Raw genomic sequence first — 26541 nt, forward strand, 5'->3', positions numbered from 1 at the left:
AGGACAGGGCGTGCAGGTCGGGGAGAGAAGAGTGCAGGAAGGAGTTCAGGGCCTTGGCTCTGTAAAGTCAGAGCTGGGGGTGGGTGGGTTAGGTCGTGGGGGCTACATGGAGATCAGAATGGATAGAGATTGAGCCACTAGGAGGAACACTATGCCTGCCTCCCATGGAAAGAGGACCCCGTCAGGTGCCTCCATCTTCCTCCAAACAGCCCCGGATCCTGGTTCAGTGGATGGAACCCTGGGCTGGAGCTCAGGGAGCTGGATTCTAGTCCTCACAAGTACACCCCATAAAGAAAATTTGTCCTTTCCATTTCTAGACTCTAATTTCCCCAGAAATGGGGAGTGGTAAAAAATAATTCATAAAATTGCTTCCAGTTTCCAAATCCTGATACTTAGGAGGCAGCTTCTCTGAACTTTTTTCTCTCTGAGAAGCATAAGGTGGGAAGGGGGATGAGTATTAGAGACTCAGAGTTCAGAAATAGGACGCTGCCCAGCTCTGCATCTTGTGTGGGCTTACTGAGAGGGTTCCCCTAGCCCCAGCTCTTCCTAGGCCTCTGGGTGGGGATGGGGTGCTGAGCTGGCAGCCATTTTCCTGGGGCTCAGGGCTGAGGGTCACCTTACTGGTGAGCCTACTGGCCAAGGCCAGGCTGGCAGTGTAGGAGGTGCCTGCAACGTGTTTTCTCAAAGCTTCACTGCAGAGGGTTGGCCTGAGGCCAGAATAGGGACCAGTCTCCTTGAGGGGTGGGCGATGTGAATTGAGGGTCTGGGGTCTCCCCTTGGGACTGGCTCCTTACTTGGTGTGGGCTCCTCAGGAAGGGCTTCATGGCTTTAGTCTGAGATAAATGGAGGGAGCACTAGGAGTTTTCAGAGTGGGAAAAAGTCTCATGGATTATGCAGCCTAACCCTCTCATTTTACAGATGGAGATACTAAAGGCCAGAGAGAGGAAATCAGTTTTGCCCAGAGATAGAGAGTTTTGGGGCAGAGGACAGGATAGCATCACTATCTCCTGAATACCAGACACCAGGTGAGACGGGAGCGCTGGTGAGGATGCACAGGTGGGATACCCAGGGGAAGAGGAATCATTCCTGCCTTCACCTATACTCCCTTGGGATCTAGGTTCCCCTGTGGGTGGGCTCAGCCCCTGCGTGGCCAGGACTGTGGACCACAAATGAAGGGAAATACCCCCAGGGGAACATCCCAGACCTGGGATTGCTGAAAAACACCAGCACCTAATTTACTTCGCAGCACTTCTCAGATAAACGTACTACATATTTTACTATGTTACCTGTCTCTGCAGAGTAGTGGAAAATCATAGTGCTGTTCGTGGTGGTATGTGTGTAGTGGAGTGCTTGGAAATTCTTGAACACTGGCCTACCCACCTTCTATCCTTTGAACTCTTGTCACCGGTCCAAATTCATCTCACCATTTTCATGGTTTTCTCTCTGGGAGAGCCAAGAAGACCCATTCTCACACCTTGTCTGAATAGCCAGCTCTCCATCCTCCAGAGTCCTTTGAGGGTCCGCAAAACCCAGTGGCTGTGATATTTTATTGGTGGATCCCTCACGGGCCCCTTTTGTCACCAGCCCAAGACTCCATGGTTGACCCAATCTGAAAGCACTGCCAAATGTATACAACAGACTCTGTGTGGTGGGCCCTGGCCGTGGTTCGGAAGCATCAAATCCTATAACTGGTTCTCCAGTCATATAGACGGCTTTTTAGGACCTTTGAAGGTCTTCTGGGCCCACCTTCAGTTGCGAGCCAAGAGGCTGCTCCAGTCCTGCAGCCCTGAAGCCTGACCACAAGAAAAGGGAGAAACCTCATCTCAGACCCAGTCCCTGTTCCTTTTTTAGTAGTCAAGAATCAGAGGCTGCTGGGCAGTTTAGATATGACTGCATCCTTGTACCCTTCTATTGGAGGCAGGACCAGTTTAAAAAGAGGTTATGTTGAGGAGTAGCATCTTAAATTGAAATAAAGCAAACTGGATTACAGACCAAGTTCTGCCAGTCACTGGCATTGTGACCACAGGGAATCATTTCTCTTCTTTGGGCCTTAGCTTTTTCATCTGTAAAATGAAAGCTGTGCATTAGATAAGATGATTGACATGATCCCCTCCAGCCCTAGAACTTTCCTGGAACTTAGAGGGCCAGTAGGGGCTAGAGTGAGTCTGCAAATCATTTCCCCTTAATCTACTCTCACTCTTGGATGTTTAGACCTTTCAGAGACTCAAAGGGTCCAAACCTCTGATGCTGCTTCCTAAGATGTCTCCACTACTGGCTCAAGCCTGGGTTCTAGGGGTGCTGAGTGGTCCCAGAACAATCAAGCATCTGGAGGACTGGTGGCAGGGGACGGGGAGGAACACAGAAAGCATGTCGGCTCTGGAATCCTCAGAAAGCAATCCTGGATTAGGGGATTAGACTCTCCCGCCCCAGGAGAAAATCTGGTACCAAACTGACAGGCGGCCTCATTCTCCCCTCCCCCATTCTGTCCCTAGCCAGCCTCGACCAACCTGCCCTCTCTAGAGTCTGCACCATGTCCGATGGGGAGTCAGTACTCCCTGGAACCTCGCTGCTGCCTTCTCTCCTCGCCAGGTCTCCTTCGCAGGGTCACTCCACAGTCGGAGGGTCCTTGTCTGTGGACTCCAGGGATTTGTCTTGAGGTGAGATGCTAGGACTTGTGTCAGTCTAAGCACAGTGAGAGGGTTCGCTGCAACTCCTCAGGCTCCACTCCTCCCATTTTAAGATAGGATGAGCCAGACAGTTCAGCCCAGTGACCCTGAACAACCCTGGGGGCAGCACAGTGCTTCAGTTAAGGGCTCTGGCCTCTATACACCCCTAGTTCCAACCTCCTGAACAGCAATGTAGGAGAGGGTCTGGTTCTCCACTTACTCCCAGCTTTGCTGACAGGCTCCCCAGGGACTCATATGCCATGGCGCCCCACCCCTGCTGCTTCAGTCCCCTCATCTTCTCCCTAGGGGTCACCCCAGACCCCCAGCCAGGCAGCCGCTGCGGGGCCGCCTCCCCGCGGCCGCGACCTAGTTCCCTGCCGTTATTTTTAGGGCGCGGGATGGCACCTGCCCACGTGCCGGCCCTGCCTGCGCCAGAGAGTGGGGGGCGGGCGGAGCTGCGTCTGCTCAAGAGAGGCGAGGCCCCCGTTCCCCGCAGCGCCCCCTCCATCCCACCCATGCCAGCCCCCAGTTTTTGTGCAAGGGGGCCGCCAGGCGCGCTCTGCCCGCCCCTCGTTCCTTCTTCTTCCTCCCTCCCGCGCTCCCCCCCCAAAACCCCGCCAGTGGCTCACGCCTCCTGCATACGGGATGAGGTGAGCAGCGCCGCTGCTGAGAGGGGGCGCGCGCGGGTGTGAGCGTGTGTCCGTGTGCGAGTGTGTGTGCGCCGGGCGGGCGGGCACTGCAGCCTCTTCCTCCGTGGAGCGGAGAGCGAGAGAGAGCTAGAGCGAGCGAGAGAGCAGCGAAGGCGGGCAGAGGGGCGCGGGCGAGGCGGCGCAGCCATCCCCGGGCCCGGCGCCGCGCCGCCACCATGCTAAACAACCTGACGGACTGTGAGGACGGCGATGGGGGAGCCAACCCCGGTAAGCAGCAGTCCGGGGGAGGCGAGGGAGGGGGCGGCGAGGAGAGGAGGCAGCTCTGGGGTTAGAGGCAGAGAGGGGGCCGCCTCCTTCAGAGACGAGGCTGGGATTGACCGGGGCGGTGGGCGCCCTCGGCGGCCTGGAGCCTTGCTCTATTGGAATGCGCCAGGCGCTGTCCAAGGTGCTGGAATGCGCCGCGCCCGGGGGCAGGGCTGGGGGCCGAGGGCTTGCCGTTGCTCGCGGCCGGGGGCAGACGTGGGTTAGCTAAGCGGAGGAGGCGGTGGGAAGGGGATGGAAGAGCTAGATTGGGCTGACGTGGAGCTCGACGGACGGGAGGGGGGCTCCTTTTCCCGACAAGGGACCCCGGCGTCCTGGCGCAGAGCGTTGACCGGCGGCGCGGTGGAGGGGGGGCGCAGTCTGCGGCAGTCCCTCGCTCTGACACTTCCAGCTGAAAGGTGGGGGGAAGGTGCCTATGGGGGGTTGGAGCCGTATGACAGCCCCCGTCCGGGCTGCGATGTCTCCTTAAGGGTACACACTTGGTGCAATTCGACCCCCTCCCCCAAAGCTGCCTGAGGTCCGACCTCAGACTGAAGCGTACCTCCTCCGAGATTTTCAGCTCTACTTTGCGGAATCTCCCTTTCCCTCTCGCGTCCCCGTGGGTTCCTATTCAGGACGGGAAGCAAGATCATCCTTCTTCCTTCCCTCTTTCCCCTTCCTCTCGGTACCCGGGATGGCAGTGAGGCTTCCAGGGCGGGGCAGAGGGGAGTCTTTCTAGTCAGCTCTGCTAGCTTCCCTAGCGAGGCCTCAGGAATGGGGTCCCAGCGGCTGAATCCCCGGAGCCGCGGCGCGGACACTGCGGACGCGCTGCGGTGGGTGCGGAGACTCGCTAGGAGCTGAGGGGCTTGGAGCAAGTCCTTTCACTGCTCCTGCTCTCCCCCGCCCTCCTCCGCGGTTTCCCTGCTCCGAGGTCTTCGGGGCCAGCCACCCCCTCGGGCTCTCAGGCCCCCCGCCGCCCCCCAGCGGTCTCAGCCATCCATCACGGCTGTCAGCCGCCCCCAGCCCCCACCCTCCAGCGGCGCTGCGTCCCTTGCGCACTAGCGCGCCTCCAGCTCCGGCTGTCTGCGCTCAGCGCCTTCAAACGCTCCCCCGGGCATTACTTGACCCTCTGGGCCGAGACTCCTGCAGACCTTCCCGGGGGATGGCCAAAGGGCCTCAAGAACTGAAAGAGCGGAGTCTTCCAGGGACGGGCAGCCTTGACTTGAAGTCCTCCAGATCCTGGATCCAAGTCAGAGCCAAGTGACCGCTTGGGAAGGCTGTGGACACCAGGGTCCCTGATCCTTTGTCTGAGACCCCCTCTTCCTCCTTGGGGTTGAGTGGTATACAGAGGTTGGAACTACCAGTTGGCCAGCTCATCCATCTCCACAGTGACCCTGGGGTCGCCTCATCCCACAGCTGCCCCCCTCCCCAGTAGGCTTAGTCTTGTGGGGGAGGGGGTTTGGCAAAGTCGAGTCTGCAGCAATGCCAGGCATCCTGACACGGTGCCCGGAGAACGAAGGGGGGTCATTTCCATCTGGGATCCCCTTCAGACGCCTCCACTCTGAGGATGGAGCCTCAGCCTGAGAGATAATCTCTCTGCTCCCCCCGACACGGGGTATGTTCTGATCACCCCAGCCCCTACTTTCTCTACCCTGAGTTTGGCGCCTTACTGGGCCTTGGGATTTCCATGGGGTCTCAGGAGGCTTAGAAGAGAGGCATCTATGTGTGTGAAGCAGAAGTAGAACTGAACCCCCTTCAGTTTTAGCCCCTCCCCATTAACTTCTAGGCTCTGAGTGTAGCGGGCCTATCTGGAGACCTTCTTGCTCTATATTGAGTCCAGGACTTTGAAGAGTGGCCAGGACCCAGGTCAAGCGTTTTGGGTTCCAGCGGCGCCTGGAGATGGTGGTAGGGGCTGTAAGGACCTGCTGGGCTTGAAGGAATAGGGACCATCAGACTGAGAACCCCTGGCATCTCTGATCCTAGATTCTTGGGGACGTAGTAGTGGGCTTGAGTGCTGACCTCGGGAAGGTGGGAACGGCCCGCGTAAGAGGGCTCCTCTGGACTAAAGAGGAACCCTAGGATATTGTCTCTGGCCCCCAGGTCTCCTTTCCCCTTGGCGTCTGACGCCTCCCCCACTACCCCAATACGGTTTGGGGATTCCCTCAGGCCTGGCCCCAGGCCCCCGGGGGAGGCTCCTTAGCCGGCTCCGCTCGCCTCTTTCCTCCCCTGGAGCTCTGGCCGCTGCAGCTTAATTGAAAGCCGATTCGGGCTGAGGGCTCCCAGGGGGCGGGGGCGGGGGCGGGGGCGGGGGCGGAGAGGGCTCAGCCTCAGTCTGGCCCTGCCTCTCTCGCGCGCCACTCGGCGCTCCCCCATCACCCTGACTCCTGGCTCTGGGGAATCAGGGCGAGTTCCCCCTTCGCAGTCCTGCTCCTTGAACTCATGAAGCTCATTCCCTCCCCCTCAACCAGAGCGCCTGGCGTTCCAGGGAGGGGACGAAATCAGCCCTGGCAGAAGAGGCCGGGAGCCTGGCGTCCCGTCCAGACGGCAGGTGGAAAGGCAGGGCTCAGGACGAGCATGTCGAGCTGCCCCCTCCCCTGCCCTCATCTCTTGGCGGGGATCCGGCTCAGAGTCTGGCTCCGCGTTGCGCGCCGCGTTACATAAGCGGCTGCGGGCGCGTGGCCGGCTCGGCTCTGCGCTGCGCTCTCTGCCCGCGCGGTCGCCATGGAGACCGGCTGGGGCTGCCTAGATGCCGGGTCTCTGGCCAGGACGCCCCCTTCCCGTCCCGCATGCACTCCGGGCCCACAGGACGGAGGAGAGGCTTGGGAGGGGGCGTGAAAGGCAGAGGGGAAGGGCTCTCGTGTTTGGTTGTCCTGGCCCTAAGAGCGGACGCCGGGGGAGAGGGACCCAGCCGCACAGGACACAGGGCCCCTAAATCTTGTGGCTGGTGTGGGATGGGGAGCCCAGGCTGGGTGGGGCACCACGTATATTAATAATAGTCATAATTGTAATAGTAGCAGCAATAGCTACACTTAGGTACCAGGCACACCCAATAGGCATAATTTTATTTAATCCCCACAACAGCCCTATGAGTTAATGATTATTACTCCTTTGCAAAGGAGGAAACTGAGTAGAGAGTTGAAGTGACTTGCCCAACGTGTAGACACAGCCCGTGAAGCTGGGACTAGAACCCAAATCTCCTTGACTCCAGCCTCTTTTTCTTAACCATTAAGAAATTCCTTCTCATCTCATCCCCCTTCAGGCCCTCTAGTTCCCACCATAGTGTGGTGAGAACATGAGGCATCTTGTCAGCATTTTAAAAGGAGGAGGAACCCATCTCACTTTTATTTCTCCTGTTCTCAGGCCCCAGACAGCTCTTCTGAGACTCTGGGGTCAGGAAGGGAGGATGGGGGAATTTACCTCCAAAGAGTTCTTCCTGAGCAACTATTATATGCCAGGTTTCCACTGGGAGTATGGGTATGCTATTTCCAGGAACTCACATGTGTGAGGAAAAGGAAGAGCTGGTGGTGGCCCCCTCTGTGGGGACCAGGAGTTCCTGGCTTGATTGGTGAGGTGAAGGTGGTGGCAGGAGACAGGGCATGGTGGATTTCCCCTGAGCAGGTGACGGATCCCTTCTTCTCCCTTCCACAGTTTTGAGACAGATGAGATTGGATTTATAACAGGTCATGCTCTGGGAATGGACCCTGGCTGGGAAACTAAGGAAGGTTTCCAGGAGGTAGGGAGGAGAAAGATGGGGAGGATTTGGACAGATTGAAATGGAGAGAGAGAGAGAGAGAGAGATGTCAAGAGAAGATGGGACAGGAAATTCAGAATATAGGGCCCCAACTTCCCTTGGGATTTGGTCATGGGGGAGTTTCTTCAGGGTCCAGAGAGATGTCAACAACTGGGATTCAGTCCTTGAACTGAGAAAGTGTGATGGCTGGAGCCAAGGGAATGTGCCTATGGGAGTCCCTTGGATCTCTTTGAAAGGACCCATTCCATGTCCAGGACACTTTCTCCTTGGGTGATCTCATCCAGTGCATGGTTTCACACACTTCCTGCACAACTTTTCATGGGTTAACCTCATCTCTTTCCCCCACCCAGCCTCTCTCCTGGGTCTCAGAGTGATCCATATATCAAGCGGCTACTGGACATATTCACTTGAGTGTCCTATAGTGCCTCACATTTGACCAAATTCAACATCATCCCCACTCTTAGTCTCCTCCTTTTCCTCATTTATGGAAAAGCACTAGCATCTACCCATTTACTTGTGCTAGAAACCGTAGGCATTATCCTGGATTCCTCCTTCCTCCATCTCCAAACATCTGGCATAAAAATATGTGCCAATAATTCCTGAGTCCATTCATTGTCCTGCACTGCTCTGGTCTGGGTCACCATTAGCCCTTGCATGGATTACTGAAAGTCCATAACTAGCTTCTATATTCTCCATGTAAAGGCCAGAGCGATTGCTTTAAAATACAGCTCTGTTCATGGCACTCCTTTGCCTGAAACTCTTCAATGACTTCCCATTGTCCTCTGGATGAGGTCCAAAATCTTTAACATAGCTGCTCATTGTTTAAGGACCCAGAACACATTTACCTTCCCAGGCTCATCTTTTCACATGCCACTCCTCATCCTTCAGTGCACCCCTCCACCCTGCGTGCCCCTTCCTCAGACTCCAGCCAGATCAAGCTTCTTTCAGCATCTCTAACACACTGTGCTCACTCTCACCTCTGGGCCATCGGACATGCTGTTCTGTGGCTCTATCTGCCTGGAACGCCTTCCAGCCTCCCTCCCAGTCCAGCTCTTACTCATCCTTTGGTTCTCAGCCGACACATCACTTCCTCTGGGAAGCCTTCCGTGACCTCCCAGGCTGCGCTGAATGTCTCTCTTGTGTTCCCACAGTCCCTTATTCATCTCTATCACAGAACTTACCACTGTGGGCTAAAAGTTCTTGGCTACTGGTTCATCTCCCCTGCCTTTGGGATCCCTGAGGGCAGGGATGGTGTCTTATTCTGTATTTTATTCCTTCACCTCCCCGTGCCCATATTGGCATATAGTAGACATCCAGTAAATACGTGTTGACTGAAGATGAATGAGGGGCATAGGAGATGCCAAAAGGGGTCACTTTTCTAAGAGGTGGAGCATCCTTGGGGCTTGGGCTATAGTGTTCTCTGCCTCCCCCCCAGGAAAGAGTGTACTTGCACCCCAGAATACCAGGATAGGCCTGGTTATGGTCAAGGAGGGGACCCTGGAGAGTCTAGGGTACCCTGGTAAATAAAGTAGGACTCCAAGTACAAGGAAGTACTCATACATTCATTAAATACCTAGTACATGCCAGGTGTGCTAGGGTGTACTAGGCTCTTTATACATGTTGTCAACTAAAATTCTGCAAGGGCGGTAGTATTAGCTCCATTTTTCTGATGTGCAAACTGAGATTCAGAGAATTAAAGTGGCCACACAGCTGTATTGGCCTAGGCAGATAGAGGACAACCAGACCCCTGACTCTTCTGCCTTCTCAGGTGATGGTAACCCCAAGGAGAGCAGTCCCTTCATCAACAGCACGGACACAGAGAAGGGAAAGGAATATGATGGCAAAAACATGGCCCTGTTTGAGGTGGGTTGATAGGGTGTTGGTCCTACTCATGGTTCGTCTCCCCATGCATCAGCTGCTCCCTCCCTCCCTAGGGAAAAGTGCCCTCTTCTCCATCTCTCCCTCAGGTCCACCTTCTTTCTTGAGCACCGCCCCCCCCCATCCTTCCTTCTTCTTCCCTTTACCCTGCATCCCCCTTCTTCCCTCTCTTTATCTCACTATCCTCTTTCTCAGCCTCGGTGGTTTTCCCTACCTATCCGCATCTCTCTCTGCATCCTACCAGCTAGCTTACCCCACCATCTCCCCTAGGCCACTGTGTGCTAACACTGCCACCCTCCCTCCACAGGAAGAGATGGACACCAGCCCCATGGTGTCCTCCCTGCTCAGTGGCCTGGCCAACTACACCAACCTGCCTCAGGGAAGTAGAGAGCATGAAGAGGCAGAAAACAACGAGGGTGGAAAAAAGAAGCCGGTACAGGTGAGGGCCTTGGAGAATAAGGGATGAAGGAGGAAGGAGGGATGGATGGGAGAAAGGATGTAGGGAAAACGGATTCAGATGAAGGGATGATGATGGAGGCAGAGGGATATGAGTTGGGGGCTGAGGGAGGGGAAGGGATGAGAGATGAGGGATAGAGAAAAGGAGGAGAGAGGGGTTGGTTTGAAGCATACATAATGGAGGCATGGAGATTGGGAGATGGGAGCAGGAGGGGAGGGGTCAAAGGTGATAAAAATCAGAGGGAAGAGGGATGAAGGGATGAGGATGGAGAGGAGAGGAAGTGGGAGATGGAGAACCAGGAGAAGAGGAGTGGACCTGGAGTGTTGGTGGTGATTAGGGGCTGCAGAAACTGACGCTGGCCTCCCTGGCAGGCTCCACGCATGGGCACCTTCATGGGCGTGTATCTACCGTGCCTGCAGAACATCTTTGGTGTCATCCTCTTCCTGCGACTCACTTGGGTCGTGGGCATCGCAGGCATCATGGAGTCCTTCTGCATGGTCTTCATCTGCTGCTCCTGTGTGAGTGACACCCTCCCTTCTCCCACCCCTCACAGCTGGGGCTGAGTGGGACCTGGGGGGTAAGCATAAGACCTGAGCTTTTTATAGGAACCCCTGCATATGATCTTTGAGAGTAAATTAGGTTTGACTGGTCCTTCCTGCATCTCACAGGCTGGTCCCTGATGGCTATTAACCAGGTTTTACCTGGATCTATGTGTGTTTGTGTGTATTAATGCAGATTCATTGATGAAAAAGACAGGTGTGCAAAATAAAATTCACCAATAATCCCCAATAGTTAGCGTTTCGCTAGGTCTAGACTCACAAAAAATGAGATTAGGTGTGACAAACAGCTTAGTAAATGAATTCTTCCCATCCTTTCTAAAAGGTCAAATATTCACTAAACACCTACTTCTTGCCTTGTTTACATTTCCTCACACACGACCCTTGAGCCACCTCTGCACGTGAGGTAGCCAGTGCTCAAGCTGGTACACCTGTTTTATAGATGGAGAAACTGAGGCTTGGAGATCCAAAGTGACTTGTCTCAGGTCAGACAGCTGGTCAGAGGCCAAGCTGGGATTTCCAGAGCTCTCTGATGCTTTAGCTTGTGTTTCTTCCATGTGCATGGTGAATAAGAGGTTTTCTTGACAAGAAGAACTTGGCAGAAGTAGAAGTTGGAACAGGACCAGGGAGAAGCTCAGCGGAAGAGGACTTGTGGGCCTGGCGGGTGTTTATGGGGCATAAGGTTTGGCCCCTACCCAGGCCACTGCGGCCCCCAGCCCAGCCACCACTGTAATGATCTCTCTCCTTGCAGACGATGCTCACGGCCATCTCCATGAGTGCAATTGCAACCAATGGTGTTGTACCTGGTATGTGACTGGGGCTTCTTGGAGGGGAAAGGGTCCTGGATGGTTGGTGGGGGAGCCTGGAGAGTTGGAAGGAGGGACAGTACCCTGGGCTTTGGGGGCCATCAGGACCCAAGAAAGGCAATATTGCAGACCTGGGAGCTGGGCTATGATGTTTTTGGGGTAGGCGGGGGCAGCTGTGTGAGGGGAAGGGAGGGAGGCATTTGATGGTGTTGAATGGGGAAATGCAAGATCTCCTTTTGCCTGAGACCCTTCTCTACATTATCCTATTTTCTGAGCCATGACCTCCTTAGAGGGGTAATTAGCAACATGGTAATTAGTGCTGCAAAATCCACTCAGAATGGCTGGCTGAGTCTCCCTCCAGTCCTGGGGCTGCAGCCTCCAAGGCTCAAAGGCCCAGCACAACTCCCTTCCCACCTCTGACCCTGAGCCCCCCTCACTCCCTACGGCAGCCCAGTGCCCCTCGGACCTCTCGCTGATACTAGGTTCTTTCTGCAGCTGGCGGCTCCTACTACATGATTTCCAGGTCTCTGGGCCCAGAGTTTGGGGGCGCCGTGGGCCTCTGCTTCTACTTGGGCACTACCTTTGCTGGGGCCATGTACATCCTGGGCACCATCGAAATCCTGCTGGTGAGAGGGGCCGAGGAGGAGGTGTGGGGTCCCAGGCTGTCAGTCAGTTGACCTGTGCTCCCTGGACACCTCCTATAGGCTGGGCCACTCAGTAGGCCAAAGGGAAATCAGACATCGTTTTATCTAATGAGTTTACAGTCTAGTTGGGGAGACAAGATACAATAATTATGTAACACGAACAGCTGTCGTTTATCAGGCACCCACTGTGCTCTCAGCAGAGTTCCAAGTGCTTTACAGTCATTATATTGAATCTCCTAAGGCTTATTATGCCCATTTTACAAATGAGAAGCTCAGAGAGGTGAAATGACTTGCTCAAGGTCACTCAGCTACCAAGTGGCAGAGGTGGGTCGATAATAGTAAAATCATGGTAGAAATAATAATGGTAATGTCACACAATAGCTACCATCTGTGATTACCTACCACGTGCCAGGGATTGTGCTAAGTACCCTGTGAATGTTAACTGTAGAGGGCTGATGGCTGGCCGATTGCAAAAGAGACAAAGGATATGAGGGAGCCGAGTAAAGAGATGTGTGAGTAGTGACTGATGAGAAGTCAGGTTGCTGGACAGTGTCTGAAGGAGATGGCTGCTGACTTCCATCTTCCTGCCCCTCCAGGAGGAAGTGGGAGCTGAAGAGGGTTTGTTGTGTGTAGGAAGTGGGGCTATTTCCCAAGCCCCTACTCTATCCAGGCCCCATGGCCTGCAATGTTTCATTTTATTTTATCCCCACAATGCTCCCGCAAGTTAGAAGATGTCCCCATTTTACAGAAGAGGAAGGCAAGGTTCAGAGAGTTTAAGGAACGTGTGGAAGGGATATGAACCTGTGTCTTTCTGTGCCAAAGCCAGTGCTTGTCCACTCTGCCACGCTGCCTTGAGAACTAGAACTAAAAGATGTCACAGCTTCTGGTTTGGGGGCCCAATGGAGGGGTACTGGGGCAGAGAGGAGGGATGGGGAATAACAGACCTGAGAAACCAAATTATGAGAGAATAACAATAGATCTCTGGGACTTTTACAAAATTAAATAATTTAAAAATTATTATAAAAGCAGTGCTGCCCATTGCCTAAAGTTGGAAAAATATCAATCACCTGAAGAAAATCATCATTAACATTTTGGTGTATTTCCTTCTAGCTTTTGTTTTTTTATGAAATATTGTATTCTGTCTTTGTAAAATATAACTCTATAGATTCCCCAAAATAACCCCAAACTCTCTTTGTAAGTATCATTTACAAGTGAGAATAACTTTTGTAAGAATATAACCATTAGTATTGAGTATAGAAATTATAGGAAATACAGATGTGCAAAAAGAATAAAGATTATCTACTTTTGCACCATTCAGGGAAAACCACTGTTAACATTTTGGTGTACACACAGCCATATATACACATATATGTGTACACATTCACATATAAGTACACATATATATTTACAAAAATGAGATCATAAGACATATTCTTTTTTAAAAACGTGATTGTTTTTATCTAATATAACATGGATAGCTCTTTGAGTCAGTTCATATAAATCTGTATTATCCTTTTCAACAGATCCATTGTCTATATGGAAATATCGTGATTTATTCACCCAATCCTCTAGTCATGAATGTTTAATTTATTTCTACCTTTCTATTAGAAATAATAAAAATGATAAATAATCATTAAGAATTATACCTGATAAAAATAATAGAAACTAATAATTGCTCTGAACATCTTTGCAATATCGTTTTTAGTGACTATATAAAAGTACTGCTAGGACGGACCAGGACTTCCTTACCCGTTCCGCTATCATTGGATGTCATTTCCAGTCTTGCACTACTGTAAATGTGCTGTGATGAGTGTGTTTTTTCCAAAGCCCTGCCTGCACTTCAGGTTATTTCTTGGGTTGATTCTCAGTTGGTTCTTCCTGGGTTACTTACCTGACCTCCTTGCCCCTTTCTCACAGGCTTACCTCTTCCCAGCTATGGCCATTTTTAAGGCAGAAGATGCCAGCGGGGAGGCAGCAGCCATGTTGAACAATATGCGTGTGTATGGCACCTGTGTGCTCACCTGCATGGCCACTGTGGTATTTGTGGGCGTCAAGTATGTCAACAAGTTTGCCCTTGTCTTCCTGGGCTGTGTCATCCTCTCCATCCTGGCCATTTATGCTGGGGTCATCAAATCTGCCTTTGACCCGCCCAACTTCCCGTAAGTGCTGCTGCTCTGAGCCTAAGGCATTGTCCTCCTCCTCCCTGGCCTGGTCTGCACACCAGTCTCTGCCAACCTCCTCCTCCCCATCTCTCAGAACTGGAGTGGTTGTGGATTCAGAGCAACCTGTCTTGGGAGGGAAAATCTCTCCTGGTTTGGGGGCAATCTCTTTAGGGTGGAGTAATGTTTCTGGGGTGGGCACAGTTTCCCTGGTGAGGGTCAACTGCTTGCTGGTGGGGTGGACTTAGAAGGAACCAAGTGGAATGATTTTTGAAGGGATGAACACTGTGTTAGGGAAACATTTCCTGGATGGGACAACCTCCTGGAATGGGACAACCTCTTAGTTTTAAACACCTTCTCTATCATGGGAAAGGACATAGAAGAGAGGGTCTAGGGGCTCAGGTGTCTGTGGGTGCTGCCCCTCTCTGCATCCCTCTGCCTGGAAAGGCTGCACGGAGACTGCTGTCCATGGTTCTGAAACATAGCATTGCACTAAGGCAGTGGTTCTCTGCCCAGGCTGGAAACTGGAATCACTTTGGGCAGCTTTGAAAAAACACTGATTCTGGGCTCCATCCCAATTAAATCAGAACCTCTGGATATGGGGCCCTGGCATCTGTGTCTTTTAGAGCTCCTCTGGCAGTTCTACTGTGAAGCCAGGGCGAGGTTATGTCCCTCCCCATCTTCCTTCCTTGTTTCTCTCCCTAGGATTTGCCTCCTGGGGAACCGCACACTGTCTCGCCATGGCTTTGATGTCTGTGCCAAGCTAGCTTGGGAAGGAAATGAGACGGTGACCACACGGCTCTGGGGCCTTTTCTGCTCCTCCCGCTTCCTCAATGCCACCTGTGATGAGTACTTCACCCGAAACAATGTCACGGAGATCCAGGGCATTCCTGGTGCTGCCAGTGGCCTCATCAAAGGTCTGGGGGAGGCAAGAGGGCTGGTGTCCAGGGAATGCTTCAGGGATTGTGGGTTAAACAGTTAGGATTAAGGGTCTGTCCTTGGGATTCAGATAAATTCAATCAGTTCTAGTTGAGCACCTGCTCTGGGCTGTGTTCTGTCCTTGGGATCATGGAACAGTAGTGAGGAAAAGGAGCCTTGGAGTACCTTGCCACCTAGTAGGGAAGAAAGTGATCGGTTTAACAAGTATTCACTAAGCACATACTAAGTGCCTAGCACTGTGCTAAGTACCAGAAACACAACATAAATAAGTCCCAGTCCTTGGCCTCAAGGAGTCTAACGGCAGAGAAAGATGTATTAGCAGATAAGCTATGATATGTATAGAGGTGCATTCAATGAGCAGAGACCTCCCAGGGGAGGAGTGACCATGTGTATAAGGTGGCGAGACAAGCCTTCTTGGACTCCTCTGAGAAGGGTTTTGAAGGATAAAGAAGAGATTTTTGGTTATACTAGGGGAATAAGAGATAGAAGAGCATCTTGCCTAAAAGCATGCAGACACAGAAGAGCCTATTATGTTCTTCCAATCACAAGTAATTTGGTATGACTGGGGCATAGTGCAAAGGAAGGAGGGGCAAGAATGATGTTGGAGTGGCTGGCCTGAAGCAGACTGTGGTGGGCTTTGGAAGCCATATTGAAGAGTTTGGACTGTGTCCTGAGGGCAATGAGGAGCCACCAAAACGTTTTGAGTAAAGGAGGGACATGGTTAGCTCATCTTTTCTGAAGATTCACTCTGGCTTCTAATGTGGATAGGCTAAATGCAGAGAGAACAAAGGCAGGGAGTCCAGGAAGAGGCTGATGCTGAGTCTAGGTGAGAGATGACAGTTGTATGACCTAGAGTGATGGAGTGCTGTCAGTAGGAATGAAGCAGTGGTTCTCCACCAGGGATGTTTTTCTTCCCAGGAGGCATGTGGCAATATCTGGAGACATTTTTGGTTGTCACAATGGGAGGATTATTATTGACATCTAGTATGTAGAGGCAGGATGTTGCTAAACATCAAATCAAAACAGCCCTCCACAATGCAGAATTATCTCACCCAAAATGTCAATACAGACATGCATTTCTTAAGTGGGGATACTTTCTGCGAAAGGCGTCATTAGGTGATTTTGTCATTGTGTAAACATCATAGAATGTACTTGCACAACCCTAGATGGTATAGCCTACTATACACCTAGGCTATATGATACTAATCGTATGGGACCACTGATATCTGTGCAGTCTGTTATTGACTGAAATGTCATTATGAGGCATGTGACTCTAGTGCTGAAGTGGAGGGACCCTGGAAAGGAGAGAAGGGGCATATATGAGAAATATTTAGGAGGAACAATGGACAGGAGTTGGAGATGGTTTTGAAATGGAGATGGACAGAGGGAGCAGCTTAGGTCAATGTCAAGCTGTCTGAAATGATGGTGGTGCCAGTTACCAAGATAAGGGATACAGGAAAGGAGCTGGTTTGGGATGGTGGATAGTGAGATCAGTTTGGGACATATTGAATCAGTCTGAGATGGGTCTTTGTGTGTCTGTTTAGACTGTTTGTGTGCAGTAGACTGGACTGTTTGAGGGCAAGGACTAAATCTGATTCATGTACAGAAGCCCTGCGCATGGCCTGGCCCAAAGCAGGAGCTTAGGAAATGTTGATGGAAGTAAAATAGAGCCAAGGCCCGGGGGAAGCAAGAGGTGGTTGACCTTGACCCTTCTTTTTGCCCACCCCACCTCCTGGTCCTAGAGCTCTGGCACCTGATTTCTGGCCTTCCCCCTGAGCATCCTGTCTCCCCCACAGAGAACCTCTGGAGCTCCTACCTGACCAAGGGGGTGATCGTGGAGAGGCGTGGGATGCCCTCGGTGGGCTTGGCCGATGGCACCCCTGTCGACATGGACCATCCCTATGTCTTCAGCGATATGACCTCCTACTTCACCCTGCTGGTTGGCATCTACTTCCCCTCAGTCACAGGTGAAGGGGAGCTCAGAGAGGGAGGACTCTGCCTGGGAATGGATGGGTAGGAGAGAGTCAAGGATGATGTTGGGGAATTTCTTAATTCAATAGACCCATCATGTAGGCAGGAGCCAGAAATTCAGTTCCCATGGGACAGATGAGGGAATTAAGGCTGGGGGAAGCCAAGTCACCTGCCCAAGTTCTCGCATGAGTCATGTATGCCAGGACTAGATCCAAGACTTCCTGACTCCAAGGCTGGTGTCCTTTCTTCTTGGTCTTTCTGGGCTCCTGTGGCTCTTGTCCTAGCTGCTCCTCTGTTCACAGGAATCATGGCTGGTTCTAACCGCTCTGGGGACCTGCGGGATGCCCAGAAGTCAATTCCCACTGGCACCATCTTGGCTATCGCCACCACCTCTGCTGTCTGTATCCTGCACTGCTGGGCTGGGACCACTGTGGGTGGGGAGGGCAGCTGTAGCTGCTGCCTCACCTGGCTGGCTTAGGAAGGGTGGGGAGGAAGGGAAACGCCACCCTGGGCATTGTCCTTCATCCTCTGCTGCAGACATCAGCTCTGTTGTTCTATTTGGGGCCTGCATTGAAGGGGTCGTCCTTCGGGACAAGTAAGTAAGGGGATCAGGGCTAATTCTGCCCTGGGGTTGGGGTGGGAATAGGGGGCTGAGCTCTGGGAAACAGACCTGGCCACCTGGCCAGGGATGCTGAACTACCTGTACAAGGGGCCTTATGGGAGGGAGGTCACAGAGAATTGCTTGCTAACGGCCTTTCTTATATTGTATTTCATCTTTCTCATGTCACTCCAGCTCCAGAAGCTTGAATGGTATTTCATTTCCTTCAGGATAATGACACTTTCCTTTTTTTTTTTTCTTTGAAATCTATTAATTCATTTGCTATTTCCTGGATCTTTGTGTTGGTGTCACTGTCCAGGGTTCTGGGGGGAACGTGATTTTTGTCCTGAAGGAGCCCTTTGGGGATGGTAACCATGTGTGTCAACAGGCTTGAAATGTGGAGTAGAAGGGGTGGTGATAAAGGAGAACACAGGGGTTATAGAGGTGCCCAGGAGGCTGCAATCCAGTCCTCAGAGGGTCAGGGAAGAGGAGGTGATGCTGGAAGTGCTGTGTACACATTTTCTCATTTATCCTTCCCACTCTAAATGTTGAGTAGAGATGACTTGGGTGACTAGGAGGTGAAAGGGCTTTCCAGGCAGTGGGGACAGCATTAACAAAGGTGGAGCAGAGAAACAGCTGTGTGTGTGTGTGTGTGTGTGTGTATGTTTGCACACCCGGGTACCTGTAGCTATAAGCAGTTCAGCCCTTCTGGAGCATGAACTTCTGAAGGGTGTGTGCATACTCCACCAGCAAGGTGGAGTAGGAGGTCCGATCACAGACGTCAGTTTCTGTGGCACCATCCTGGTTTCTGGGGAAGGGGGACATGAGGCTGGAGACCTCGTCTGGAGCCAGTCCTAGAGGCCTGGTTTTTGGTACCAGGAAATGCGAGCTTTATTTTATAAAAACTGGGGGAAACTCTGAGAGGTTTTAAGCAGGGGAGTGACCTGGTCAAATGGAAAATTTGCATATGTTACATCTGTTAGCTTTTAGGGCAACTTACCCTCCACTTATCTCATTTTATTTAATCGTAGACCCACCCCAAGATTGCAGGGCATTCAGCAGGTCATCCTGTGTAACCCTCATCTGACACTTGGAGTCCTTCAGCAGTGGCACATTTGCACACACCTCTGCTTGCACACTCGAGAGCAGGCCTCCCTCCACCTTCTAAAGCAGCCTCTTCCATTTCCAGAAAGTGTCATTGTTAGAAAATGCTTTCTTTGGAGTCTCACATCACACACCTTCACCACACGATGAGGCCAGATCCCCCATTTTTCAGATGAAGGCATTGAGGTTCTAAGAGGCTAAGAGATTTTCCCTGGATAACGTAGTATTACACAATTGACCATTTACTCGAATCACTATTAGTACCACGTTCCAGGCACACTGCTAAGCATTTGATAGCATTATCTTCCTTTATCCTCTCATCAATCATCTGAATAGGTTTATAATGATTCTCATTTTACAGCTCAGTAAACTGAGGCGAGGAGAGTTTAAATGACTTGCCCAAGGTCACACAGACAGAAAGTGCCCAGGACATTAGGGGCTTTGTCTTCCCCCTCATCCCTACAGAGCCTCGCCCTAGGGTGGGCATACAGTTGGTCCTGAAGTTGGTGTGGGAGACCCACCCTGCAAATCCAGGGAGCATTGCTCACCCAGCATCTCCTGTCCCCTTGCTCTTTCCTTCCAGGTTTGGTGAAGCTGTGAATGGCAACCTGGTGGTAGGCACACTGGCCTGGCCATCCCCTTGGGTCATTGTCATCGGATCCTTCTTCTCCACCTGTGGGGCTGGGCTGCAGAGTCTCACGGGGGCCCCACGCCTGCTGCAGGCCATCTCCCGGGATGGCATAGTGCCCTTCCTGCAGGTTAGTGGGGGTGAAGTGTGGGAAGAACAGCCCACCCCCTATACCAGCCAGACAGGCCCCTGCCCAGAGAGGCCACACAGTGAAGCAGGGCCAAAGTGAGCCTTGAGCTGCCTGCTGGGGCCCTTCTGCTCTGCACTGCTGTGAAGAAGAATGGGTGTGCCTTATTTGAGATTTGGGCCATGGTCAGAGAAGTCTGCTCTTAGAGGAAAAATAAATGTTCCTCCTCTGGCCTAGTGATTGGGCAGAGACTCAGGGAGACGGAGCACCGAGTCATGGCCACTTGCTGGCCTCCTATAGCTCCTCTCCTTCTGTCCCATTGGAGTTCGTTTTCCCCTTAAGGAATTCTTTGAACTTCACTGCACTGAGGTACCAATGTCAGAGTGGGCGAGATACAGCAGAAGCCTGGTGTCCCTTTGGGTACTCCTAAAGGTTGAGAAATACAGCATCCTCTCCCCACCTCCTCATTGGTTAGGGGATTCCTGGATCTACAGCACTGGTCCCCAAGACTGGAGGAGAGAGACAGGAAATCTTTAAAGACTCAGGCCCCCATGATGTTGCTATATCCTCAGGTCTTTGGCCACGGCAAAGCCAACGGAGAGCCAACATGGGCCTTGCTCCTGACCGCCTGCATCTGTGAGATCGGCATCCTCATTGCATCCCTCGACGAGGTCGCCCCCATCCTCTCTATGTGCGTGCTGGCCTCTTGCCCTCCCCATCGGCTCAGGGGGTCTCTCTACTGGGATCCTCCCTGGACAGCCCACCCAAACACTTTAACAATCCAGGAGATTCCCCGCTGTAGTAGAAACCCATCCTTTGTTATATAGAGATTCATCCCCATGTGCATCAGGGTGTGTTGCAAGGGGATTTGGCTTTTGAACTCCTTCCTAAGCACCAGAACATGATTCAGCACTTCCCTAGTTTCTTTTCCCATTTCTCCTTTCTTTCCCTATGTTTCTGTCTCTGCCTCCCCTTGCAGCTCTGTCTCTCCTGGGGCCTTTCTGTGTTCCAGGTTCTTCCTGATGTGCTACATGTTTGTGAACCTGGCCTGTGCGGTACAGACACTGCTGAGGACGCCCAACTGGAGGCCACGCTTTCGATATTACCACTGGTGGGTGCCCCGTTCCCCCTCCCTGCCCCACAGAACCATCCTCTCATCTCCACCCCAATCTCACCTCCTCCAGTTCTAAGGACCCCAAGCTCCAGCTTTTATAGCCCAACTAGCATGAGAAGGGTCCTGGAGAGGGTCTCCTTATAATCACAAATAATAATAGTACACATGACAAATGGTCTCAGCTATCATCCCTCCGTTGCACATAGAGCTCACCATCTTACAGTCTAGATGAGGAAACCTCAGTGTCCTCAGCTGGGAGTGGCAGGATAACTGCACCTCCCTCATGGGACCACCGTGAGCATTACAGTGCTTGGTGCACAGAAGATGCTCATTATGTGGAGGCTGGGGTCCTTCTGATCATTTTACTCTATGGCTCTTCATCCTCACAATAGGCCCCTGGGGCAGACAAGGCAGGAATGAGCATGCTTGTTCTACAAAAAGGAAATGGAGGCTCAAGCAGGGGAAAGGACTGGCCCAAGGCTGCCCAGCAGGACTGTGGCATACCTGGATAGAACCCGGGCTGCCTGACTCCGTCTCAGTGCTCTGGCTTTGCCAGGTGCCTCTTCCTGGGGGCACACTATTCCTGGGAGGTCCTGCCTCCAACTCTCCCTAGAGACCCCTGCCTCAGAGCCCATGTGGCCAGAGCTATCTTCAGGGTCTAAATCACAGGATCAGATCACTGCAGTGACTCAGGAACTGGGTGGGGCATTGGGTGGTGCCCTGTCTGTAGCTGCTCATTCATCCAGAAGGTCCCATATCCCCGTGGTGCTCATGGAGATGATGGTGTGAGTTCCCCTAGCCCCGGCTGGAGTCTCCCAGGTCTTGCTCAGGTCCTCTGCCTTCTAACTCTTGCTGTCTGAGCCCCAGCATCAGTGACAGCCCTGCCAGGGCTCAGAGTCTGGGTCTCCCTCCCATTGTCCAGGACGCTCTCCTTCCTGGGCATGAGCCTCTGCCTGGCCCTCATGTTCATCTGTTCCTGGTATTATGCCCTGGTGGCCATGCTCATTGCTGGGCTCATCTACAAGTACATCGAGTACCGTGGGTGAGTGTGGAGAGTCTGAGGGATGGGAGGAGTGAGGAGAGGAAGGAGCAGTGGGTCGTTGTGGGGGTGGCATGGGGATGAAGCAGGAAGTGGGAGAGGATGGGGCTAGCATGGAAGGGAAAGGGTGACATGGGGGTGGATTGGGAGATGGGGGCAGGGGCAGAGGGATGGGCTGAAGCTTTGAGAAATGGAGAGGGCAGGAGCAACATACACATCCTTTCCGAGCCTGAGATAGATGGCTCTGCCCTGGGGCGGCCACTTCAGTATGGACGGTTCTCCCTGACACTCCCTGGTTTTCTGCCCTCGTGTGATCCCCTTCCCGGTCCCCAGGGCGGAGAAGGAGTGGGGTGATGGGATCCGAGGCCTGTCTCTCAGCGCCGCTCGCTATGCCCTCTTACGCCTGGAGGAGGGGCCCCCACACACCAAGAACTGGAGGTCAGTGTTGGGGGCACATGTGTGAGGGCTCAGGAGGGAGAAGAAGGGAGCAAGGCCTGACCCATCCCGCCATACAATGGTGTGCCCTTAACCTCTCCTCCTCAGCTCAGCCTGTCTGAACCCTTCCCACCTACAACACCAAGGCTGCGCTGCATTCCAGACATTTGTTCTCCAAAACTCCACCCGCCACTCCAGCCTCCTGACCATCCCTCTGTCCATTCATTTGTGCATTCACTCCATGATTTGTTAAAAAGAATGTATGAATGCCTCATATGTGCCAAGCCTCCTTCTGGTCTCCGGGGATGTAGTGAGCTCGTAGTTCCATGGAGAAGGCACACACGGAGACAGATAAACAAAATATCATGTAGCATTTGCTCTGGGAGAAGTGGAATCATCTACTTTGAGAGTTATGGGACCTCTTAGAAATCTCTACATTAATAATAATCCCTCCATTTTATTCACATGAAAATCAGGGACCAGAGAGGGTCTCAGAGGTCGTGGAAGGCAGAGCTAGAACTGGTATCTTCACCCTTCACCTCTCAGCCCAGGGTGCTTTCTCACTGACTGCTCTGCAGGCCCAGCCCCTCATTCACCTCCCTCAGGCTTCTTTTGCCAAGAGTGAGGCCTGGAAGTCTGATCTATGCCTAGGACATTGCTGGCTTGTCCTTGCTGATGCTTACTAAACTGGGGTTTTGCATTGTTGTCTGTGAATTCTCAAATGCTTAGCACAGGGTCTAGCCCAGAGTAGATGCCTTGAGAATGCTGTTAAATTGATGGCTGGTTGGATGGATGGGATGGCTAAATGAATAAGGAAATGAGTGGCTAAGTATGGATAGGTGGCTAAGTGTATATATGTAAGAGAGGGTAGTTCGGTGAATATATGGATGTGTGAATGGATGATGGTAGGTGGATATGTGGATAATTGAGTGAATAATACAGGTGTAGGTAAACTAATATGAATGTGAGTGGATGACTGAAGGGTAAAGTAGATGAGTAGGTGGTTGAATGGATGGATGGGTGAGGGAGGTGGATGGAGAGATGGATGGGCGGGTGGAGTGATAGATGCATGGGAGATGGTTGGATGGGCTGATATGCAAGGAAATGGATGGACGAAAGGGTGTATGGTGGGTGGTGGATAGATCAAATGACCTTGCACCCTCTTCAGGCCACAGCTGCTGGTGCTGGTGCGCGTGGACCAAGATCAGAACGTGGTACACCCACAGCTGCTCTCGTTGACCTCCCAGCTCAAGGCAGGAAAGGGCCTGACCATTGTGGGCTCTGTCCTTGAGGGGACCTTTCTGGACAACCATCCCCAGGCCCAGCGGGCAGAGGAGGTGAGCAGAGGGAGGGGGGAGGACAGGGCGCTCAGGACAGTCCTTGTCCCTTTGCTCTTTTCTTCCTTACCACCTTTGAGATCAAAGGGGGCTCAGGCCCTTCTGCCCTCTGCCTTAGAAGAGGAGTCCAAGGGCTCAGGGAGTGAATTCCTTAGAATCCAACTTGCAGAACCAAACACAATCAGAGCTAGAAGGGTCAATTTATAGATAAGGAAACTGAGGCTTAGAGAAGTCAGGTCAGAAACCAGGACTGCTTGACTCCTACTCTAGACTTCTTCCTGCCAGAGTATAAATCTTTCAGAGTGCTTTCACATCTGCGGATTCTTTCAATCCCCCACTGTGTGGAGTTGGCACAGGAAGAAACTGAGGCCCAGAGAGGAAAAGCAGCTTGCTGAAAGTCACAAAGCTGGCTGGAAGCCTAGTCAGGATTTGAACCTGGGACCCTGGTTCTGGGTCACTTGCCCTTTTCCCCGTCCACTGGTCCATGCCCGTGGAGCAGGGCACAGAGCCACTGTGGGCTGGGACAGCTGGTGTCTACATTACAGGGTGCTAACAGGTGTCTGGAACCTGGTGGGCAGCAGAGGAAGTGGGTTCTCTCTGTGATTCAGCCCTTTCTTCCCCCAGGTCTGTGACTAATCGTGGAGAGAGGAAAGGGGGCCTGAGGGAGGTGAGGTGGGACGGGGAGGGGCACCCCTAATGGCTTGTGACAGTGGCTGTTTCTGCCTGGCTGGGCCGTTCACACCAATCTGTCAGGGCCCACGGCTGGTGGCTTCCACTGGTCAGTTTAATTAAAAATGCAGCGGTTGAGAACATGCTGTGTACCAGGCACCGGGCTAGGCACGGGGGAGATGGAGATGTGTAAGACCAAGTCCAGCGCTAGGGGTGGTCACAGGCTGGTGGGGAAGACAGAACATACACAGAGGCTGTCAGCCCCATGCGATGTTGGCAGGTGCCGCATTAGAGTTAGTAACAGCAGAGGAAGGGGGCGTGTTGGGTGTTTCTGTTGGGCAGTACACCAAGACTGACCCACATCATGCTGTGTAATACTCCTGATTCCTCAATGGGGTGGCTGTCGTGATCTCCATTTGACAGATGAGAAAACTGAGGCTTGTAGAGGTCAGTTGATTGGCCCAAGGTCACACAGCCAGGAAGTAGCAGAGGTAGGAATGGAAACCGTCTCTGTTTGACGTCAGGGTAGTGGGAAGGGTGTGGCGGATGGAGTCTGACCCCTGGGGTTGAACCCCTACAATAACATCCATTAGCTGTGTGGCCTTCAGCAAGTTTTACTTCCTCTGAGCCTCAATTTCCTCCTCTGTAAAATGAGAATAGTAGGAACACTTCCCTCATAGTGCAGATTGAAGGTGCACTTAAAATACTTATCAGTATGCTCACTTTTAAAAATTGTGAAAAACAAATTGTCTGGCCATGCAGAGGAGCCAAGTTTCATTCCAGTCTGGGTAGGGGTTGGTCTCTGAAGAAGGTGGCAGTTGAATTGGACCAGGCAGGGTGTAATGTACAATGCGGGGAGGGCTCCGGGTGGTGGTAGAGAGCTCCTGGGGGACTGTGTGAGCAACAGCGGGCTGGTGCAAAGGGTGGAGTCTGACCATGCAGAGTTGTGATTGATCAACACGGAATGGGGGCCAGAGGTGATGGGGAGCCATGCAGGATTCTGGTGCCAGAGGCTGACATGATCAGAGCTGAGCTTCGGGAAGATTGGGATGATGGAGGGGAGAGATAAGAGGAAGGGAGGCTGCAAGGGGCCAGGCAAGGCCAAGGAGGCCTGAGGCTGGTCCTTGTCTGACTCCCTTCCCCCCAACCCCCAGTCCATCCGGCGCCTGATGGAGGCAGAGAAGGTCAAAGGCTTCTGCCAGGTGGTGATTTCCTCCAACCTGCGTGACGGTGTGTCCCATCTGATTCAGTCTGGGGGCCTTGGGGGCCTGCAGCACAACACTGTGCTCGTCGGCTGGCCCCGCAACTGGCGGCAGAAGGAAGATCATCAGACGTGGAGGAACTTCATTGGTAAGGCTGGGGGTGCTGGGGGCGGTGGAGGGCTGAGGGCGGGTTCTCCTTCTTTGGGCCTGTGGGTCATTTCCCAGGCTTGACAGTTGTGGATTCAGCAGAGGCAGATGATGGTGTTCAAAGCCAGCCATGTGCCGGGCCCTGTGCTGGGACTGAGGCATGAATGAGACGGTTCTGGCTGCTGCAGGGCTCACAGCCCCGGGAAGAAGACAGTGCAGGGCAGTGGAAAGAGCTACAGCTTTGAAGTCACAGAGGCCTGGGTCTCAATCCCACTTCTGGTTCTTCCTAGCTGTGTGATTGTGCAAAAGTCACTCTCTCTGAGCGTCAGATTCCTTGGTAATAGTTGGTTATAGAAATATAATAAATAACATTTATAGACTGCGTTCTGTATGCCAGACAAACTGAGGCTTTCTTTGTCTGTAATTCTGTCAGCAGTCCTCTGAGGGCTGGGCCTTGTTATCTCCATTTTATTGATGTGAAACTAAGGCACAGAGAGATTAAGGAGTTTGCTCCAGATCACACAGCTGGTAGACCCAGAGGCTGCATGTTAACTCCAGGCTATTCCATCTCTTTTATATGTAGATCATAGTTATAAGATGGTTGGGAGGATTAAGTGAGGCCATGCATGGTAGAGTTCTTAATAATCAGAAAGGGCAGGTGATGTTATTGCCACTTGACAGGTGGGAAAACTGAGGCCCAGAGAGTTTGAGAGCCTTTCCCAAATCCAAACAACAGATAAGTGATGAGCTCAGGTAGATGCTGGTTTTCTGACTACTCAGCCCAAGGCCAAGGCAGATGGGGTGGGGTGCTGGGTGCCAGGAGCCCCTGTGGCTGCTGCTGGGTGCAGGAGGGGACCAGGGTCACTGTTTTCCTGTCTGGATCTCTCCTTGGCTGCCCCCAGAGCTGGTCCGGGAAACCACAGCTGGTCACCTGGCCCTGCTGGTCACCAAGAATGTTTCCATGTTTCCTGGGAACCCGGAGCGCTTCTCTGAAGGCAGCATCGACGTCTGGTGGATTGTGCATGATGGAGGCATGCTCATGCTGCTGCCCTTCCTGCTGCGGCACCACAAGGTGAGCGTGTGTGCGTGCACGTGTGCGTGTCTACGTGTGCATGCATGCATCTCTGTGCGTGTGTGCACATCTGTGGGCGAGGCTCATGGGCTCTGGCCAGGGCCAGCCTCCGTGTGAGCTCTTCCCTTGGGAGCTCCTGGGAAAGGGATCTGGTCACCTCCTTCAATCTGAGATGCGAGGAACTGATTGTTTCCCGCTGCGAGTGTCCTTGCATTGTAAAGCAAAGCAGTGCTTAACCCAAGCAGGTGATCCTCCCCAAGCAGGGGGACCTCACCTAAGCACGAGAGCTTA

The 26541-nt window shown here is 52.6% G+C and overlaps 1 protein-coding gene across 3 annotated transcripts in view; it reads left to right on the forward strand.

The window, feature by feature from the left end:
- Positions 1-26541, forward strand: part of SLC12A5 (solute carrier family 12 member 5) — a 36551-nt gene that overhangs the window by 3563 nt on the left and 6447 nt on the right. For 2 of the 3 annotated variants that reach the window (XM_044748487.2, XM_044748488.2), the window contains exons 2-19: positions 9136-9230; positions 9553-9684; positions 10074-10220; positions 11011-11065; positions 11561-11691; positions 13627-13868; positions 14574-14785; positions 16604-16774; positions 17081-17179; positions 17316-17373; positions 19064-19238; positions 19808-19926; positions 20248-20346; positions 21272-21391; positions 21722-21826; positions 22992-23160; positions 24984-25179; positions 26081-26250. In XM_044748487.2, the coding sequence (XP_044604422.1) occupies positions 9136-9230; positions 9553-9684; positions 10074-10220; positions 11011-11065; positions 11561-11691; positions 13627-13868; positions 14574-14785; positions 16604-16774; positions 17081-17179; positions 17316-17373; positions 19064-19238; positions 19808-19926; positions 20248-20346; positions 21272-21391; positions 21722-21826; positions 22992-23160; positions 24984-25179; positions 26081-26250 (2495 nt within the window). Of the gene's footprint in view, positions 1-3237; positions 3584-9135; positions 9231-9552; positions 9685-10073; positions 10221-11010; positions 11066-11560; positions 11692-13626; positions 13869-14573; positions 14786-16603; positions 16775-17080; positions 17180-17315; positions 17374-19063; positions 19239-19807; positions 19927-20247; positions 20347-21271; positions 21392-21721; positions 21827-22991; positions 23161-24983; positions 25180-26080; positions 26251-26541 lie in introns of those variants that run through there. The other variant, XM_044748489.2, reaches the window with a different exon arrangement.

Source organism: Equus asinus, chromosome 15 (genome assembly GCF_041296235.1).
Source record: "Equus asinus isolate D_3611 breed Donkey chromosome 15, EquAss-T2T_v2, whole genome shotgun sequence".
Lineage (NCBI taxonomy): Eukaryota > Metazoa > Chordata > Mammalia > Perissodactyla > Equidae > Equus > Equus asinus.